This window comes from Anabrus simplex, chromosome 2 (genome assembly GCF_040414725.1).
Source record: "Anabrus simplex isolate iqAnaSimp1 chromosome 2, ASM4041472v1, whole genome shotgun sequence".
Classification (NCBI taxonomy): domain Eukaryota; kingdom Metazoa; phylum Arthropoda; class Insecta; order Orthoptera; family Tettigoniidae; genus Anabrus; species Anabrus simplex.
Window position 1 is genome coordinate 709,555,575 of NC_090266.1, and position 19,241 is coordinate 709,574,815.

General features: G+C 42.9%; 1 protein-coding gene across 1 annotated transcript in view; it reads left to right on the forward strand.

Moving 5' to 3' along the window:
• Window positions 1–19,241, forward strand: part of LOC136863056 (neprilysin-4) — a 187,023-nt gene that overhangs the window by 116,263 nt on the left and 51,519 nt on the right. Inside the window, exons 7-10 of the mRNA XM_067139384.2 lie at window positions 4,482–4,742; window positions 8,240–8,442; window positions 8,597–8,776; window positions 15,335–15,546. Of these exons, the coding sequence (XP_066995485.2) occupies window positions 4,482–4,742; window positions 8,240–8,442; window positions 8,597–8,776; window positions 15,335–15,546 (856 nt within the window). The remainder of the gene's footprint in view (window positions 1–4,481; window positions 4,743–8,239; window positions 8,443–8,596; window positions 8,777–15,334; window positions 15,547–19,241) is intronic.

The following is a 19,241-nucleotide window of genomic DNA, read 5'->3' on the forward strand; positions in this document are numbered from 1 at the left end:
TATGGTAAGTTTCTATCCTAGGCACGACATGCAACGGCGAATGGATCAGAGTAATATTCGACAAATTCATATTGTATTAATAGTGAAGAAAGTTCAGTTTGATGGACTCCTGGATCCAGTGCTACTATACTGAGACCGCTAGCAAATCATTTGTGGAAGCAATACAGTCGAAGGCTCCTCAGAATTCGTAATTACTTGCAGTACTCCTATATTTTCATTCTTGTTTTTGAAGGAGAAGAGGTCTTTTCGAGCCACAAGGAGATTGTATTTTTGATGTGAACATGAACATTATTATTGTGCGACATCTTTCCAAGTTTTTGAGGAGTATTTCATGTGGGTGTGTACCTTTACCACCCATCCATTAGTAAACACTTAGATATCTGACGGTAAAAGGTTTTGGAAAACACGTCTGTTTTTGGTCAAGGGACAGATAACATTTTTTTACAATCTGTTTTACGTCGCACCGACACAGATAGGTCTTATGGCGTCGATGGGATAGGTAAGGCCTAGGAGTGGGGAGGAATTGGCCGTGGCCTTCATTAAGGTACAGCCGCAGCATTTGCCTGGTGTGAAAATGGAAAACCACGGGAAACCATCTTCCGGGCTGCCGACAGTGGGGTTCGAACCCACTATCTCCCGGATGCAAGCTAATAGCTGCGCGCCCCTAACCGCACGGCCAACTCGTCCGGTGATCCATCGCGATCTTTATCCAAAGATGGAGATTATACAGATTTCAACATGGATGAAACTCGTTTATTCCTTATGATATTCTAAAGCAGAAATGTGTCAACTACTGCCATTGTGTCCTTGATGTAACGCATATATGTGTGTTTAATGCTCATTCAGCTGCTATCATTCTTAAGACATCTCTGTAAGAACTTTGGTTTCTGATGGTTTTTAAGCCTGTAAACTTGTGACCTACTACTTAAGAATCATTAGTCGGAGAATTGATCGTGCAGTCAACATTATCAGATAAAATAGCGCGGACGAATCAATAGAACACTGTAACTGATCAGAAAGTTCCACAACGTTTAATCAACAGATCGCACGAAAAATAGCACTACATTTTCTCTCATTGGTTAGTCCATTTTGCTTCTCGAACGATCCAAGATCTTCTCGAAATTATTTTTGCTGCCATTGGACTGTATTAGTAACAACGGTAACATAATCCCTGCATTGCAATGTTCACTTCTTGTAATTAATTCAGTTAATTTGGAAATTTTCTTTTCTTTTCATTTGATTACAATCTTGCTGCTGTTTCACAGCATAGTAATAATAATAATAATAATAATAATAATAATAATAATAATAATAATAATAATAATAATAATAATAATAAATGGAATCAATATCCATTCCTATTTCCTAGTCAGGCTTCATCACGAAGTCAATTACAAAGGGAAGTGAGTGTATAAAGTGTGTCATAATGTTTTTCTTGCTTTTTCAGATTAATGAGTTTAAATTGGTTTGCAGGATTCAGCTCCTGTTTGTCTAAATACAGCAAATACTGCATGTCCATCACCCTACTCTGCTGTACTGAGTCCTTAAACTTCGAACAGATGTTTATTCCGTTGGAATACGTTTTGGAATCTTACTGATGAGCATAGAGGTTTTGCTTTCCTTTCACAGGGTAAACATATTAAAGTCTCACAATCATGTGAGGTGAAGGGACCATGAAAAATGATTCCAAACATGCAAAATGCATAACTACACGTTCAAAAAAGTGACACTGTGATTTGCGTTTGCCACGAAGGGAGCCAGAATCTGATACAACCCTTTCAAGGAAGGTCTCAATCACAGTACTTCTTGTCTCCTAACAAGCAGACACCGAAATCACTACCAAGTCAACACTCTCACCAATTTCAAAAAGTTACTCATTTCCCTGTATTCACATATTCATTTCACTACATACTTATGTACATGGGTAAAAAGGTAAACTCTGAGTTATCAGCAAGAAATCTTCCTACTGTATAAAGCATTCATATCCTGATCTAAGTCTCGTCGTGTAAAGCTAGTTAGTAGCCAGGCATGCATGCCGTATTGCTCGTAGTAGCAATCAGCTGCACATTGGCTTGTATACCAATTTGGAAGAAATGTTTGCAGTTCGCTTTTTCTGAGAGTGGTACGTTTATGATGAAGGTAACTGGACTGCAAACAGGTTGGAGAAGTATATTTGTCTTTTGCCATTCTTTTATGTCGTGCCGACACATGTCTTATGGCGACGACAGGATATGTTAGAGGTAGGATGAGGAAGAAAGTGACCGTGGCCTTAATTAAGCTACAGGACCAGAATTAGCCTGGTGTTACAATGAGAAACTGTGGAAATCCATCTTCAGAGTTGTTGGCAATGGGCTTCGAAACCACCACCTCCCGAATGCAAGCTAACAGCTACGTGACCCAAACTGTCGAGCAAAACTCACTCGGTTAGAGAAAGTTATCCAAATAGCAGATACGTCTTCTTTATGACATGATTCGTTGGTATGCTAGAAAAAATAATTCGGGGCACTAGTAGGATCAGATGTGTAAGGGCACCGCCCATGATGAACATGCTGCCTATGAACTAAGGATTTGCCGCGTAAATCTTTATCTTGATTAAATTGTAATCCCCATATTAATTTGGATTCTTTTTCTCACTCATACCTTTACCTGGAAATTAGTTCTTACAAAGGCTAAAATCAACGTTTTTGTCAATATTTCTCACTCGTCATCTCGGAAAGGGTCTTTCCTAAAGACCAAAAGAAGTATGTTTAATTTTGGTCAAATCTCTCTCGTTCCTAGAGGAAAAGTGTGTCCAATATTTAAGAAACGAGATTCTAATGTCATGGCACAACGGCGATTTACCATAAAAAACATAAGCCACGCCGAATGCATTCATTTATGGTGGCATACAATTTTATGCCTGTAACTAAAATACAAAAATAGACTTTAGGAATCTTTTACACAATTTCAGAACTTCTTACGATTCGTGGTAGCAATGTCTGTAGCACAACTATGGCGTCTCATGCAACAAGTGTCTTCAATTGTTTCATCATTGTGCAGCCCACATTGAATAAACCTTAAACAAGGAAATGTCCGCTGACATGAACAAAAGTCATCAGATAGCTCTAAGTAATGCAAACCCCACCCCCTCTCCTGTTCTCTAGGACACCTTTCAAACGCACAAACCTATTTTAGTTGAACTGGTGTTATACAAGTTGAACATCAGTCATAGCAAGGAGAAAGTAATCCAAAGCGGCAGATACGTCTTCTCTCTAGCATGACTTCGTTATACAACGTGTTTATATAACGGGTGCCCTTACACATCTTACTGTTCTCTGACATGACTTCGTCATGCAAACTCTTTATCATGGGTGGTGCCCTTACCACCTGACCCTACTAGTTCCTCGAAATTCATTCCGAGCATACCAACTTAGCATAGTAATTCTTGAACACAGGATAATGTGGGAATCCAATTCCTAACACGTCAAAATAGCCGGTACCAGACGGATGAAGGATTCCGTTTCTGAATATTTGTCGGTCCACGGTGTCATGTGCGTACCGAGAATACGTCACTGAAGGCATTATTATCCATCGTGGACATATTAGTGTTCGCTGGCCACAGTGGTGTCTGAGCTGAACTGTCCGTGGCAATAGAGCAGCAAAAATGGCTCTTATATTCGATGCAGGAGATGCCAGATGCATATTCAGCTGATCAGTGCAGGAGTATTTTGCTTCCCCGGGATGTGGGAAACCGAGGATCAACCACAGCACCCATGTTAACAGCACACCACTGAACACAGCGCCTCACCTGAGCTCATGAGGTCGAAAATTGCACTTTTAATGACTTGAAATATTTGACATGCTCCGATATGGCGAGAGGCAAACTTCTTTTGGGCTAACGGCAGAGTTCGGGTTTGGTGCAAACCCAAAGGCACCATGGATTTCAGTTGTAAACAAGGCATAGTGCAGACAATAGTGTTGTGAGGTTCAATCCATTGGTACATTAACCACCGTTATTGAACAATGGACATTTGTAACCCTTCATGAACTTAATGTTCCCTCACAATGATGAGATGAGCTAACACTGTCTCATCGGGCCGAAGTTGTCCAGGACTTGTCCCAGGAGCACTCTGGAGAGCTCCAGGAAGTAGAATGGCTACCATATCCACCTGATATGAGCTCAAATGGACATTTATGGGACGTGGTGGAGTGGTCCATTTGCATCTGAGGTTTTGAACCCATAAACATTATGATACTGTGGTAGGCTTTGCGAACAGCATATCTCAACACATCTCCAGGTGCCTTCAGACCGTTGGTGGAATCCATATCCTGTCGAGGTCCTGCACTGATCCGGGCTAGTCGGGGCCGCACACGTTATTAGACATTGGCATGCTAGTGTATAGGACGAGAGGATAATTTGAAGTAAGGAGTGATGACTGATAGAGATATTTGTTGTGGCTTGTAGTTCAGTCCAATTCTAATACATGTTCTCTTCCTTTCAGCTCTTCGCATGCAAAGTTTCATGGATGTAACAGCCGATCCCTGTGACGATTTCTATCAGTACGCCTGTGGTAACTGGATGAAGCGCAATCCTATACCCAAGGACAAAGCTGGCTTTGACACTTTTGAAATTCTCCGAGAGAACCTAGACTGGACCATCAAAGAACTGCTGGAAGAGCCCATTGAATATATGGATTCTAACAGTAGCAGTTCCGATGCAGTTTTAAAAGCTAAGCAGCTGTACCAGTCTTGTATGAATCATGGTAATATGCACGTTTATATCATTTAACACAAGTAACTAATTGTAGCTCTTTCATGATATTATCAAATTGAGTAGAGCAAATCGTAGAAGATCAAGAAAAGTAGTAAATTCTGAGTCATCTGCTTATCAAATATGTAATTAATGTGTTCATGTATATTTCTCCCAAAACCCAAAATCATGGGGACAGCAGCTTTCAGATAACCGACATTTGAGTCACATCATACCGCAAGTTAATAAGAACTACTTCAGGTGATCCGGCGCACACTGGGGCCATTGAAAGGAAAATCTGGCAAATAGTCCAAAATTCAAATCCCGGTATTCTTTGTAAAACATTCCTATTTCAATAAGTTGAAGACCACATGTGGCATATCTCGATAAGGGAACGATGCAACAAGTACTGTACTCCTCGCTGCGCGGGTCTCAAGTGGCTCCTCACACTTACACGATTCATTGAGTAGTTTATTAGCGGACAGAGCACTGTTTTTTTCAAGTTGTTAACATCCGTTCTGTGTTCACCTACGAAATAGTAACCAAAATGGAATCATCATCTGGAGGTGTGCTGTTTGTTTAAGTTGTTTATGTAAGGAAAAGACGTAGAAAGCACAAAGTATGTATTTCGTTATTAATAAAATCTAATTTATAGTTACATTCTTATGATTTCAGTTAGCTTCCGGGAACGTCCGGGCTAGAATTTTAACTTTTTCTGCTACTCAAGTTAGTTATGTAGTGAGAACATTATTACAAGTTTGATAATATTTGCGTAATTCTGCTGAATACTACTTTATTTAAGGTCTGTCGTGGCCAATTATTGATGTTTTCTTAACAAGGCGGACCATGTATGATGTAATAAGACATTCAGGGAAGAAAAAAAATGTAGAAGGTAAATCGTGCGTCTTGAAAGTATTTGTGAATAAACGCACTAAATGCACAGAAAATCTAACTTCTGATTTAAATATACTGCAACGATATCCAGTGGATACATCATAGCAACTGTCAAATTTAGATCATAGGCTTTGGATACGGCTAAATTATTTATCGACGGACTATGTGAATCATTATGTGGATGGTATTGTTGTAACTTAATTGACAGAAACACATGTTTATATCAAAATAATAGCTTATTTTAGTGTACATACCTAATTAACACTGTTCATAGATGTATAATAATATACTGTAATATAATACAGCCGGCCTCTTACGCGGAGGCCCCGGGTTCGATTCCCGGTCAGGTCAGGGATTTTCACCTGGACCTGAGGGCTGGTTCGAAGCCCACTCAGCCTACGTGATTAGAATTGAGGAGCTATATGACGGTGAGATAGCGGACCCGGTCTAGGAAACCAAGAATAACGGCCGAGAGGATTCGTCGTGATGACCACACGACACCTCGTAATCTGCAGGCCTTCGGGCTGAGCAGTGGTCGCTTGGTAGGCCAAGGACCTTCAAGGGCTGTAGTGCCATGGGGGGTGGGTAATATAATACACAATATAATTGGTACTCAATGCCACCCACCGTTCACAGAAACTTGATTCACGGTCCTGAAGTAATTTCCAATGCTTTGCTAGTGTATAAGACGAGAGGATAATTTGAACCATTAAGTAAAGAACAAAGTTTTCAAAAGGTATAGAGAAAGTTTCACTAGAAAAATGTGCCGAGAGAAGACTAATCACGATGTGCTAAATAGGCTCTTGAATGCATCTGACAAATACATTTCAAGCATGGAATAATTACACACTACAAGGAAGACTTTTTTGATAAAGAAGTTTTAGATATATTGCGGCCACCAAACATTAACTCTCGTTGTGAAAATGAATCAAGTAGGAATAGTTCAGATTCTGACTAAACACATCTATATACAGTGTTAATTAGGTATTTACACTAAAATAGCAATTATTGGGTCGATGCATAAGTTCGTGCGGTTCTTATATTTTATATTTTATTTTATTTTACTGTCACTGTCACGATCGTAATCACTCGGTGATGTATTTTCCTCCACTCTCTATGACCTGCCAACGTTGAGGAAGCAGTTGAATGCCTCACCTGTAGAACTGTTTTGGTTTTGGCTGGAAGAAATCTGTTAGCCATTGGTCAAGAGAAGTTTCGTCAGGAAACACTTGCCCTGAATGTGGTTAGAAAGAGAGCGGAAAAGATGGAAATCTGAGGGGGCAAGGTCAGGAAAATATGGAGGCTGAGGAAGAGGTTCCCAGCCAAGTTCAGCAATCACACCTTTGGTCAATTGCGCTGTATGCGGACGAGTGTTATCATGGAGCAATGAGACTGGTTGTTGTCTTTGTCTTTTGTTGTCAATAGCAACGGCAAGCCGTCTTGGCTGGTCACTATACACAGCAGAGGTAATCATTACGTTTTTTGGAAGAAGTTCTTGGTGAAGAATGCATCTTTGTTCCACCAAACACTATCCTTGGTACGCGGAAGGAATGTTTCGTGCCTACCACTGCCGGGCAAGCAACGACGAACAGATGTTCACTCGTTGATTTTTGTTACTGTCACTTAGCACATGTGGTAAGCATATACCCTATTTCTGTACCTTAGCCATCGAATACAAATGGCGTACAGTAGTTGACTGATAACATTCAAAAACTTGCGCCATTTCCCGCGTTGTTTGAGGAGGATTCTCATGAAGAAACTCATTCAAGCGATTTTTGTCAAAATCTGAAAGTCTTCCAGAACGTGGATCATCAGACAAGTCAAACCGCCCTGCTCGAAATCGGGAAACCAGTTTTGTGCTATTCTTTCAGCAATTGCTTCATGCCCGTACACTTCAAAAATTGTTCTCGCAGCTCCTGCTGCACTGGTTAATCTCGAGGAGTAAAATGTGTCGGAAATGCTCACTTTTCTCAACTTAACATTCCATATCCATTTGTCTGAAATAAACACAAATAATGCGTTCACTGTCAAGAAAACCTGTGTTTCACACCACACAAACTCCAAACTCAGTTAAAACAACGGAATAACGATAAGCAATCCCTCCACGCCGCATTGTTGCCAACCCGAAAGATTACCGCATGAACTTATGCATCGACCCTATATTTTGTTATAAACATGTGTTTTTGTCAATTAAGTTACCGAAATACCATCCACATAATTTTTGCTAACTTTTCCCCCTTGCGCCCCACTGTGCGGCGCCTATTTCGTACAAATATTGTAGACACTCACATGCTTGAAAAACTCATTTTAAGAGCTTGTTGTATCTATTTTGATATCTCGTTTTATTTTTCCTTCGGTACGATTAGTACACATTATATGAGAATAGCTATTTTTGCTTGAAGCAATGATTTCGTGCACATAGAATAATTCTCGTGGCTATCGTTGGGCTTACGAACGTTGGGGAGCTACTACTCATATTAAATAGCAATGCACGTTTTGTATGTAGAGTCCACTGTAAAGGTGAGAAGTGCCAAATTTGGCGAAATTTCTGTCTGTAATTGGGGAAAAAAAGGAAATAATAATCTCATCCTATATTCTTTAATATATTTCTTGCAGATATTATACAAACACGATCTACAGAGCCTTTGAGGACACTTCTTAGAAGTCTTGGAGGTTGGCCTATGTTGGAGCCGGCTTGGAAGAGTTCAAAATTCGACTTAGTATACCTCATGGCTAGACTTCGGCTATATAACAATGACATATTGCTGTCTCAGTGGATTGGCCCTGATATCAAGTACTCAAATGAATATATAATTCAGGTAAATTTCAGCGTTAAGTTTAAGGTACTAGATATTAGTAAATATATTCGAAAGTAGTGAGTCGTTAGTTCATAAACGGCCTGTGATACGATATTTGTTCTCGATATTGGTGATAATTAAATGTGGAGTTCATTTAAACGATCTTCTGTTTCAGTTCGACCAGACAACACTAGGTCTGCCCACCAGGGACTACTTCCTGGAGCCGTTAAACAAGAGATTTCTAGAAGCGTACAAAGAATTCGTAGTCAGAGTCGCGACTCTCCTGGGAGTATCTCGCACAAAGGCGACTAAAACAGCAGACGATATAGTTGACTTTGAGACCGAGTTGGCCAGGGTAAAACCTTCTCTTATTTCTAGTATACATGTGCGTGTATATATATCTGTAATTTCCAGTATATAAATGTTCGTAATGTAATTTCCAGTATATAAATATTCGTAGTTATGGCTTTAACTTTTAGAGAAAATAGTTTGTTTATTTTTTATTTATATATTCTATCATCAGTGACTGGGATATGTCCTTTTATTGATAAATCTGACAGCATGTATTGTCCTTTTTGTATGGTAGCTTCAAAGATTGTTTCAACGTGGAGACGCATGACTCTCAGGTTTCAAGTTCAGCGGTTCCGGGTTCGATTCCCGGCAGGGTTGGGAATTTTAACCATCATTGGTTAATTTCGCTGGCACGGGGGCTGGGTGTATGTGTCGTCTTCATCACATCATCCTCATCAAGTCGCGCAGGTCGCATACTGGAGTCAGATCAAAAGACCTGCACCTGGCGAGCCGAACATGTCCTCGGACATTCCAGGCACAAAAAACCATACGCCATTTCATTGCCACCAGACTGAGCCGGGATCGAACCTGCCAAGTTGGGGTCAGAAGACCAGCGCCTCAACCGTCTGAGCCACTCAGCCCGGCTAAACGAGATGAATGTCCGCCATCTGTGCGAAAATATACCAGTGTTATGCAATGGTACTCTCCGACTCTGAGAATGAAAGGAATAACTCACATCTGTTGTGTCTCACACGCACCTACTGCGGCGCTGTAGGGACGATAGGTCTACCTTCGAGATGATAGAGGAACTACAAACACAGCTCTGGTCGCCTACAGATGTTTATGCTAATCCTTTCGCTGTTTACCTATGTAATAGCCTAGTGTACAGTACACACTTGCTGCCATAGACAATAAGCAATACTGTGAACATATCTGGAGTTTTCGTGGCACAGGTGGCAGCGTGCCAGCCTCTTACCACTATCCCAGTCACCCCCTGTGAGATTTTGTTGTTGTTTATTTGAGTCATCAGTCCGTAAACTGGTTCCATGCCACCCTATCCTGTGCTAAACGTTTCATTTCTACGTAACTTCTACATCTGCTCTAATCTGCTTGTCATATTCATACCTTGGTCTACCCCTACTGTTCTTACCACCTTCACTTCGCTCAAAAACCAACTGAACAAGTCCTGGGTGTCTTGAAATGTGATTGGAACAACCAACATTATCGAATGCCTTTTCTGGACTACGAATGCCATTTACGTGGGCTTGTCCTTCTTAATTCGGTCCTCTAAGATCAGACGTAAAGCCAGGATTGCTTCACGTGTTCCTACATTTCTTCTGAAGACAAATTGATCTTCTCCCAACACAGTTTCAACTTGTTTTTCAATAATACGTGTTCAAATTTGCAGGCGTGAGATAATAAACTAATGGTGCGGTAGTTTTGACACTTTTTTTGGGAACAGGCATAACATTCTGCCAAATATCGGATGGCATTTTTCCTGTATCATACATCTTACACACTAAATGGAACAACCTCGCCATGTTGGTTTCTCGTAAGGTAGTCAGTAATTCTGAAGGTATGTCGTCAATTCCAGATGTTTTGTTCCTATTTAGGCCTCTCAAAACTCTGTCGAATTCTGACCTCCAAATTGGGTCTTCCATTTCATCAGCATCAACAGTCTCTACTGTTTCCAGAACCATACCATCTACTTGTTTACCTTGATACAACTGTTGGATATGCTTCTGCCACCTTTCTGCCTTTTCTTCTTTCCCTAGAAGTGGCTTTTCATCTGAGCTCTTGATATCCATACATCCCGTTTTCCTTTCTCAAAGTTTTCCTTAATTTTCCTGTATGCTGCATCTATCCTTCTTAGGACCATACAACCTTCAAAATTCTTGGATTTCCCTTTCAGATATTCTCCTTTAGCAGTCCTGCACTTCCTATCCACTTCATTCTTTAATCACCTGAATTCTTTTCTGCCCTACTCATTTTTTGCATTCTTGTACTTTTGTCACTCATCAGTCAGGTCTAATATCTCCTGAGTTATTCATTGATTCTTAGTTGATCTTTCGTTTCTTCCTAATCTTTCTCCTGCAGCCCCACTGATCTCATTCTTCACGACTGTCCATTCTTCCTCTACTGTGTTTCATTCAGCCTTTTCATTTAGTCTTTGTGCAACATGTTCCTTGAAACAATCTCTCACACTCTATTCTTTCAACTGGTCTAGATCCCATCTCCTTGCATTTCTTCCTTTCTTCAATTTCTTGAACTTCACATGGCATTTCATGACCGAAACGTTGTGGTTAGAATCCACATCTGCTCCTGAAAAAAAGTCTTCCAGTCCAACGCCTGGTTTCTTTATCCCTACCTAATCATAATGAAGTCTATTTGACACCTTCCAGTGTCGCCAGGTCTCGTCCACGTATACAGCCGTCCTTTGTAGTGTTTGAACCAAGAATTAGCAAGGACTAAATTATGATCAGTGCAGAATTCAACCAGCCGATTTCCTCTTTCATTCCTTTGTCCCAGTCCGAATTCTCCTACAGTATTACCTTCTCTTCCTTGGCCTATCAATGCATTACAGTTTCCCATCATAATTAGATTCTTGTCACCTTTCACATATTGTGTTAAAACTTCTATCTCTTCATATATTCTTTCGATGTCTTCATCACCCGCTGAACTAGCAGGCATATAGACCTGCATTATTGTGGTGGGCAATGGCTTGGTGTCTATCTTGACAACAATAATCCTTTCACTACTCTGGTCGTAGTAGCTTACCCGCTGCCCTATTTTCTTACACATTATTAAACCTGCATTTCCCCTGTTTGATTTTGTGTTGATAATTCTGTAGTCGCCTGACCGTAAATTTTGCTCTTCCTGCCAACGTACTTCACTCATACCAACTACATCGTATTTTAGTTCATCCATCTCCCTTTTCAAAATCTCTAACCTACCACAACTTCTAACATTTCACGCTCCGACTCGCAGAATGTCAGTATTCATCTTCCTGATGATCGCCCCCCTCTCGTGTAGTCCCCACCCGGCGTACCGAATGGGGGACTATTTTACCTCCGGAATATTATACCCGGGAGGAAGTCATCATCAGTACATTATTCATACAGAGACCTGCATGTCCTCGATAGTTAGTTAAGCCTGTAGTTTCCCGTTGCATTCAGCCGTGTATCAGTATCAACACAACTAAGCCATGTTAAGTATTATTACAAGGCCACATCAGTCAATCATCTAGACTGCCGCCCGTGCAACTTCCGAAATGCTGCTACGTCCTTTTCGATGAACCATTCGTTAGTCTGGTCTCTTCACAGAATCTATTCGATGTGGTTACACCTACGGCACGGTTGTCTGCTTCACTGGGACGCACAGCCTCCCCACCGCGGCTAGGTCGCATGGTACGCAGTGGAGGATGTGACATTTATGCTGGACAAAGCGGAGGCGGGACAAGGACAGGTTTATCTTCGGATACTCCGGTTTTCCCTGTCATCTTTCATTCCAGCAACACTTAACTCTAATGTAGAATTTCATTTCATCTGTCAGTCATTAATCATTGTCCCCAGAAAAGTGCGACAGGCTTCGGCAGCCGGCATAATTCCTGTCTTCGCCGTTAGATGAGGATTCATTCATTCCATTCCTGACCCGGTCGAATGACTGGAAATAGGCTGCGAATTATCATTTTTCAATAAACATAACTTACTACACAGGACATCTTATTCGTATTAGACCTACACATGTTCACGTCCATATCACCTTTGTTGCCCTCTCAGATCACATGTTTCCTGTGTCGAAATACTCAGTGTAGCAGCTCCTGTTCCCGTTTTCCGTTTGGCACGTTTTCACTGAAACACCCTGTAAACCTGAGGCAGGATGTGTGTGGTAGTACTTTCAGCTCGCCTAGTGTAATTATTCAACGTGTTGCTATTTCTTGATGTATGCAGTATTTTTGTATCTCTCTCTTGGCACAAGCTAAAGCAAAATATACCTTCCACCGAGGTCTACACAAAGTCTCATTTATGAGTGTGACCATATGGAATCTGCTGAGGTATGGGTGGTGTTGAGTAATGACATTCGGAGCGCGCATAGTGCATCTGGGTTGTGTGAAGTGTGCTGGAATAGCACTCTCTGGCACAGTGAGGAATGCAGTGGTAAACTATCTCACTATTTATTTTACGTCGCATCGACACAGACAGGTCTTATGGCGACAATGGGATAGGAAAGGGTCAGGAACTAACGAGCAGCCACAACAATTGCCTGATGTGAAAATGGGTAACCACGAAAAACCATCTTCAGGGCTGCCGACAGTGGGGTTCGTACCCTCTCAAATGCAAGCTAACAGCTGCAGTACGTGCCCCAAACCACGCATCCACTCGTTCCAGTACTACTGTAGAGTCTTGGTAATTCGAGGTGAATGGGATCAAGACTACCTCGAACTATAGAAAACTTGGATTAATGAAAAACAATATTTATGTTAAACATTAGAGCACAGTGATTACGAAAACAAAAGCATACAGATTGCCTTACACTGAAAGAAACTGATGATGATGATGATGATGATGATGATGATGATGCTTGTTGTTTAATGGGACCGAGCATCGAGGTCATCGGCCCCTAATGGTACGAAATGAGACGAAATGTAATGACAATTTAAATGTCCAAAATCATCCACTGATAAGAATTCAAAACGTGATGACAAAGAATGAATGGATGGATATGAATTTAAAACAATCCGTGGATCCAACCCACCATGCCCCACATTCCCAGAAAGTAGCGTTAAACAATAGTATTGCTGACAAAGGGACTGTTTCTAAAGCACAATCATGAATCGATGATGCTTGCAGTCTAAAGGGGTCCAAAATCCAGGTCATTGGCCCCTCAAATGGTACTTATCGCTAGGAAAGTAGAACGATGATATTTGTCATGTTGCGGTACCAATCAAAAGTAGCGCAGACTCGCGGTATTCCACACATTATGGTACTACTCACAGGTAATGCAATATGCACATGTAACACAGACCTATGGCGTTTCTCACGTTACGGCGCCATTTACAGGCAGCGCAAACCTATGGCGTCCCTCACATAGGTGTACTAATCACAGGGACTCGTACTATCCCGTGGTGTTCTTCACATAGTGGATACTAATCATAGGCAAGGCAGAACCATGGTGTCGCTCATATAGTGGTACTGATCACAGGTAGCGTAAAACCCCTCCTGATTCACACACTGTCGCTGCTAATCACAGACCTATTGTGCACCTAACATAGTGGTACTAGGCGCAGGTAGAAGCGACCCATGGTGTTCCCCGCGTGGTGGTACTAATTACTAGTAGTCTCATGGTTCTATTTCGATCATCCATTCGTTGCCCCTTTTAGTCGCCTCTTACAACAGGTAGAGGATACCGTGGGTGTATTCTTCGCCTGCGTCCCCCACCCACAGGGGGATGTGTGTTTGGTCTACGAGAGCTATTTTATTTCCCTCAAGTCTGCCGGCAAGCAGACTATTGCGCTCTCGGATCACATGTTTCCTGTGTCGAAATACTCAGTGTAGCAGCTCCTGTTACCGTTTTCCGTTTGGCACGCTTTCACTGAAACACCCTGTAAACCTGAGGCAGGATGTGTGTGGTAGTACTTTCAGCTCGCATAGTGTAATTATTCAACGTGTTGCTATTTCTTGATGGATGCAGTATTTTTGTATCTGTATGTTATGCCTCTTTCGAACAATACTGCCCCTACATTCCTCTCGAATTTTCCATTGCGTCAAGTCAAAATAGGGCCTGAAAGGAAGAAGGCTATCTCAATCAAAATATTCTCATCTTTACAGATCTCATCTTTACAGTTTTTTTTAAAGGGGATTGCTCAATATAAGATACATAACGCTACGTACCTTGGACGTAACGCATAGCTGCCTCATGTTCGAGGGTTAGAGGTAGAACTGCCAGACTGCGTTCAAGATCAATCTCCCGTGTGTTGTGTTCAACGTTTGCCTCGCAGAAAGGAATCACGCACTGAAAACTGGCGATTTATTATTTTTGCTAGTTCAAAATTTTCAGCTCGTATTTATGGGAATATCAAACTATCGAGATCGAAATGCTGAGACTCTACTGCATATCACTTCTCATAATGTCTTGCACGTCTCATTATGGCACCATCATCGGTATCTCCGTTTTCCATATAACCGCATAACCTTTAGTGATACATTTGAGATACAACCAGCCTCCAGGCTGACAATTTAACAGATAGGTAAGGTAAGGGTGTATTCTGCCCGAAGGCAGGTCCGAACCTCCGCAGAGGTTTGCCTGAGCCGGAGTTTGCGTACGGTAGGGTGGCCAGTTCCTTTCCGCTCCTTCATTCCCAGCCCGTGGCAACCCATCTACAACTTGACCACGCCCAATGTTGCTTAACTTCGGAGATCCCACGGGATCCGGTGTTCCAACATGGCTACGGCCGTTGGCTAACAGATAGGGTAATTATATAATTATATAGATGGTTTTATATGTTGGCCTTCTTTCGAACAATGCTGCCCCTACATTCCTCTCGAGATTTCCATTGCGTCAGGTCAAAATAGGGCCTGAAAGGAAGAAGGCTATCTCAATCAAAATATTCTCATCTTTACAGATCACGTCATCTGCAGATCAGAGAAGAAATGTCAGTGAGTTGTATCAGAGGCTGACTGTCGGCGAACTTCAACACAGCGTGCCTCAAATCGACTGGCTCCGCTACCTCAACCTCATCTCCAGTAGAACAATCACCTCCTCGGAACCGTGTGTGATGTTCGCAATGAGATACGTCCAGGACCTGGTCAAACTTCTTTCCAAGACACACAAGAGGTACGTCTGCTTTCAATTTTTAAAAGAAGTATAATACAACTCCACGCTTCCCATCCGGTACAAGCAGTGCTTAATTTCGGCCGGAATGGGGTTCCGACACCTCCCACTAATTTTTTTGCACAGTTTTTAAAGGGGATTGCTCAATATAAAAGTTACTGGAACATATATGTATGTTCATATAGTTTTATCATAAGTTTTCAAATATCGAAACTTAAACTTTTATAGACGGGGAGGGCGTTATGGTTGGAAAGGGGGAAAATGCGTGGGTATGCATTCTGGCACCTAGTATTTTAGAAATTAAGCACTGCCCCAACACGCTATTAGTCAGTGGCGTGGCAGCATATGGTGAACAACAACAACAACAACAACAACAAATTATCGTAATTCTGCATGTCGGGTTCATCTTTTAAATAAATAAGAAGTATTTTAATGACGGCACGTACATTTCATAATATTGGGTGAAATAACTGCTGTAATACCGTTTCCAAGCAGCAGTTAAAACATGTTATACTGTAGTTAATTCGCGATTTGGTAACATACCTTTGACTGTCTCAATATTGGCTTACTAAAAGCAGAGAACAAATTTTTGAACCTCAGCGATCTCTCCTGAATGTCTTACTTTCTTGTAAGTAGTGCCTCCCTGTCAGCAATAAAACATTCCTTATTTCAACTTATATACTCAAATTCTATTTCGTTCGGAAACGCGTACAAATTGGATCTTTTTTAAAAATCAGGCTGGCCAATCATTGCTGTTCACGACGTGCAAAAGTTTGTTATATTAGAAAAATCGTTATTCCTGCACACAGCAGACTTCACAGATTCATCACACACTCCTATCAATGATTGGGCAAGGTTTCCTTTCTTTCCTGGCGTAGTAAGCTTCCCAACCGCTGTGTGTTCGAACTGAAGGGCCGCTGAACACATATCACAGGCTGGTGGTCATAAACTAAAAAAATAAAACTGACATAGTCCTCGCACCTCCCACGGTCTCATCAACTTTACACACCATAGCTTCATGGCGTGTTAGTAATTAAATGATGGCTTGAAAATATCTCCAGGTACCTATACAAGGTAGTTCGAGTAAGAGGCAGGTATCACGCCCAGGTCTCCCCCCCCCCCCCCACGCTTGACCGTCTGTAACGTCGTCTGAACCCAGATATATCACAGGCTTTGTCATCTGTATGAAGTAATACATATCAGAGCAATTCTGTTTCTAGCCACAAGTTAGAGATGAGAGATGAGTCGACATTTTAACACCACCTCAGACAATACCGTCCACTGTCCAAACCAAACCAAACTCCAGGGCCATGGCCTACCAAGCGACCGCTGCTCAGACCGGTGGCCTGCAGATTATGAGGTGTCGTGTGGCCAGGACGACGAATCCTCTCGGCCGCTACTCTTTCCTTCCTTGACCGGGGCCGCCATCTCACCGTCAGATAGCTCGTCAATAGCAATCAAGTAGGCTGAGTGGACCTCGAACCATCCCTCAGATTCAGATAAAAATTCCTCACCTGGCCGGGAATCGAACCCGGGGCCTCGGGGTAAGAGGGAGGCACGCTACCACTACACCGCGGGGCCGCCACTGTTCCACTGTCACATTAGAGTAATAGTGTGAGATCAAATACAATGTGATGCAGGTAGCCTTTCTGAAAGATCAATAAAAGAAAAATTCCTTCAGCTATCCTATTTATTTCTGGGAGCGCTGGAGCCACTTAAGCTCATTATAGTTTTGGCTGGGGATTTAAGCCCAGATGCCCTTCCTGATGCCACGAGATCCTTGAGATGAAAATCTCGAGTCAGGATCAAGCGGGATTAGAACCTCAGCCTTTCTGGTGGGAAACCAGCAGCAAAGCCACTGAGCCAATCTGATGATGATAATAATAATGATGATAATAATAATCGCCTCTGTGGTGTAGTGGTTAGCGTGATTAGCTGCCACCCCCGGAGGCCCGGGTTCGATTCCCGGCTCTGCCACGAAATTTGAAAAGTGATACGAGGGCTGGAACGGGGTCCACTCAGCCTCGGGAGGTCATCTGAGTAGAGGTAGGTTCGATTCCCACCTCAGCCATCCTGGAAGTGGTTTTCCGTGGTTCCCCACTTCTCCTCCAGGCGAATGCCGGGATGGTACCTAACTTAAGGCCACGGCCGCTTCCTTCCCTCTTCCTTGCCTATCCCTTCCAATCTTCCCATCCCTCCACAAGGCCCCTGTTCAGCATAGCAGGTGAGGCCGCCTGGGCGAGGTACTGGTCATACTCCCCAGTTGTATCCCCGACCAAGAGTCTGAAGCTCCAGGACACTGCCCTTGAGGCGGTAGAGGTGGGATCCCTCGCTAAGTCCGAGGGACAAACCGAACCTGGAGGGTAAACAGATGATGATGATGATGATGATAATAATAATAATAATAATAATAATACACTGGCGGAAAAAGTATCCAAACATCAATACGTGGTTGTGCTAGATTAACGAATGTTGGTAGGCTTGTTTATACATCGGAAGGATGACGTTGATTCAAATGTCCAAAAATCGCATTAGCGTGGCGCTAGTAGCGGTCCCATGACGTTGCACATCAGGTTTGCTTTAAATACGGGCTGTACTGTGCGAGAGCGCGATTCTCTGGAACTCACTCAAACCTCGCTGTACGTGGACATATCTTCGCAGCAGCACCTCCAGTGTTTTTTAATCGGCCGGGTGGCTTCTTCACATCTATAATAACAGCTCCCGCCGACCTGAATCAGCATATCGGCCGACTCCTAGTTGGATGTCAGACTCCCTATTACGCTCAACAATGACGACGACCACCACCACCACAACGACTTCCGGCCTCACCTTTTCCTCCCACCCTATGACGACTATTACGCCATCCCATCCTACACCACTTATGTCCTCATCTTCATCCGTGCCACAAACTTTTGCTCAGATCAGTGTACCACCTCCTCGCTTTCTGCACCGCCGTTCACTACCTGTCTCTTCGCCTGTACAGCCACCATCTACGACACCGTCAACTCCAGCCGCATCAGCATTGGCCGCCCGTCAACCAACATCACCGCCATCAACATCAGATACCAACACGGTCTTCAGTTGCGTAGTTCGCGGCGTCGACCCACTCATCTCCGTAACAGAAGTCCAACGCCAGCTACGTCTTCACGCCATACCAGTCCGGAGGGCGTTTCGGATCTTCAACTCCATCGGCCCAACATACTTAGTGCGCCTACAGCTACCCACTGCGACAGCCGTCGACCATCTCATCGCCACAGGTGCCCCCATCTACAGTCGTCTCTATAACGTCGAACCCTCTCGTTCCCCTCCACAGTCTAGACATCCCCTCACCACACCACGTCGCCGCACCCGGCCTGATCATCCTCCTTCTCAATCACCCCACAACGTCCGTCCACCTTCTCCCCCAATTAATATCTCATTCCCACCGCCGCCAACACTCGAACATCTCCGACACCTCGCAACTATACTGTATCACATCGCCCCCACACTTCACCACCTCACCCTTCCACGCAACTTTCATTTAAGCACACCCGCGTAAACGTCCATTTCTTCCCATCTCCATAACCAAATAACCCGATCTTCTCTTCTCAATAAATATTCACATCGCTTTACCCATCCTCTTCATTCAGCCACACCGTACTGCTCTCTTCACACATCTCCCGGCCCGAGCGAGAGCGTCACTCTCTATGGGGCCCGAA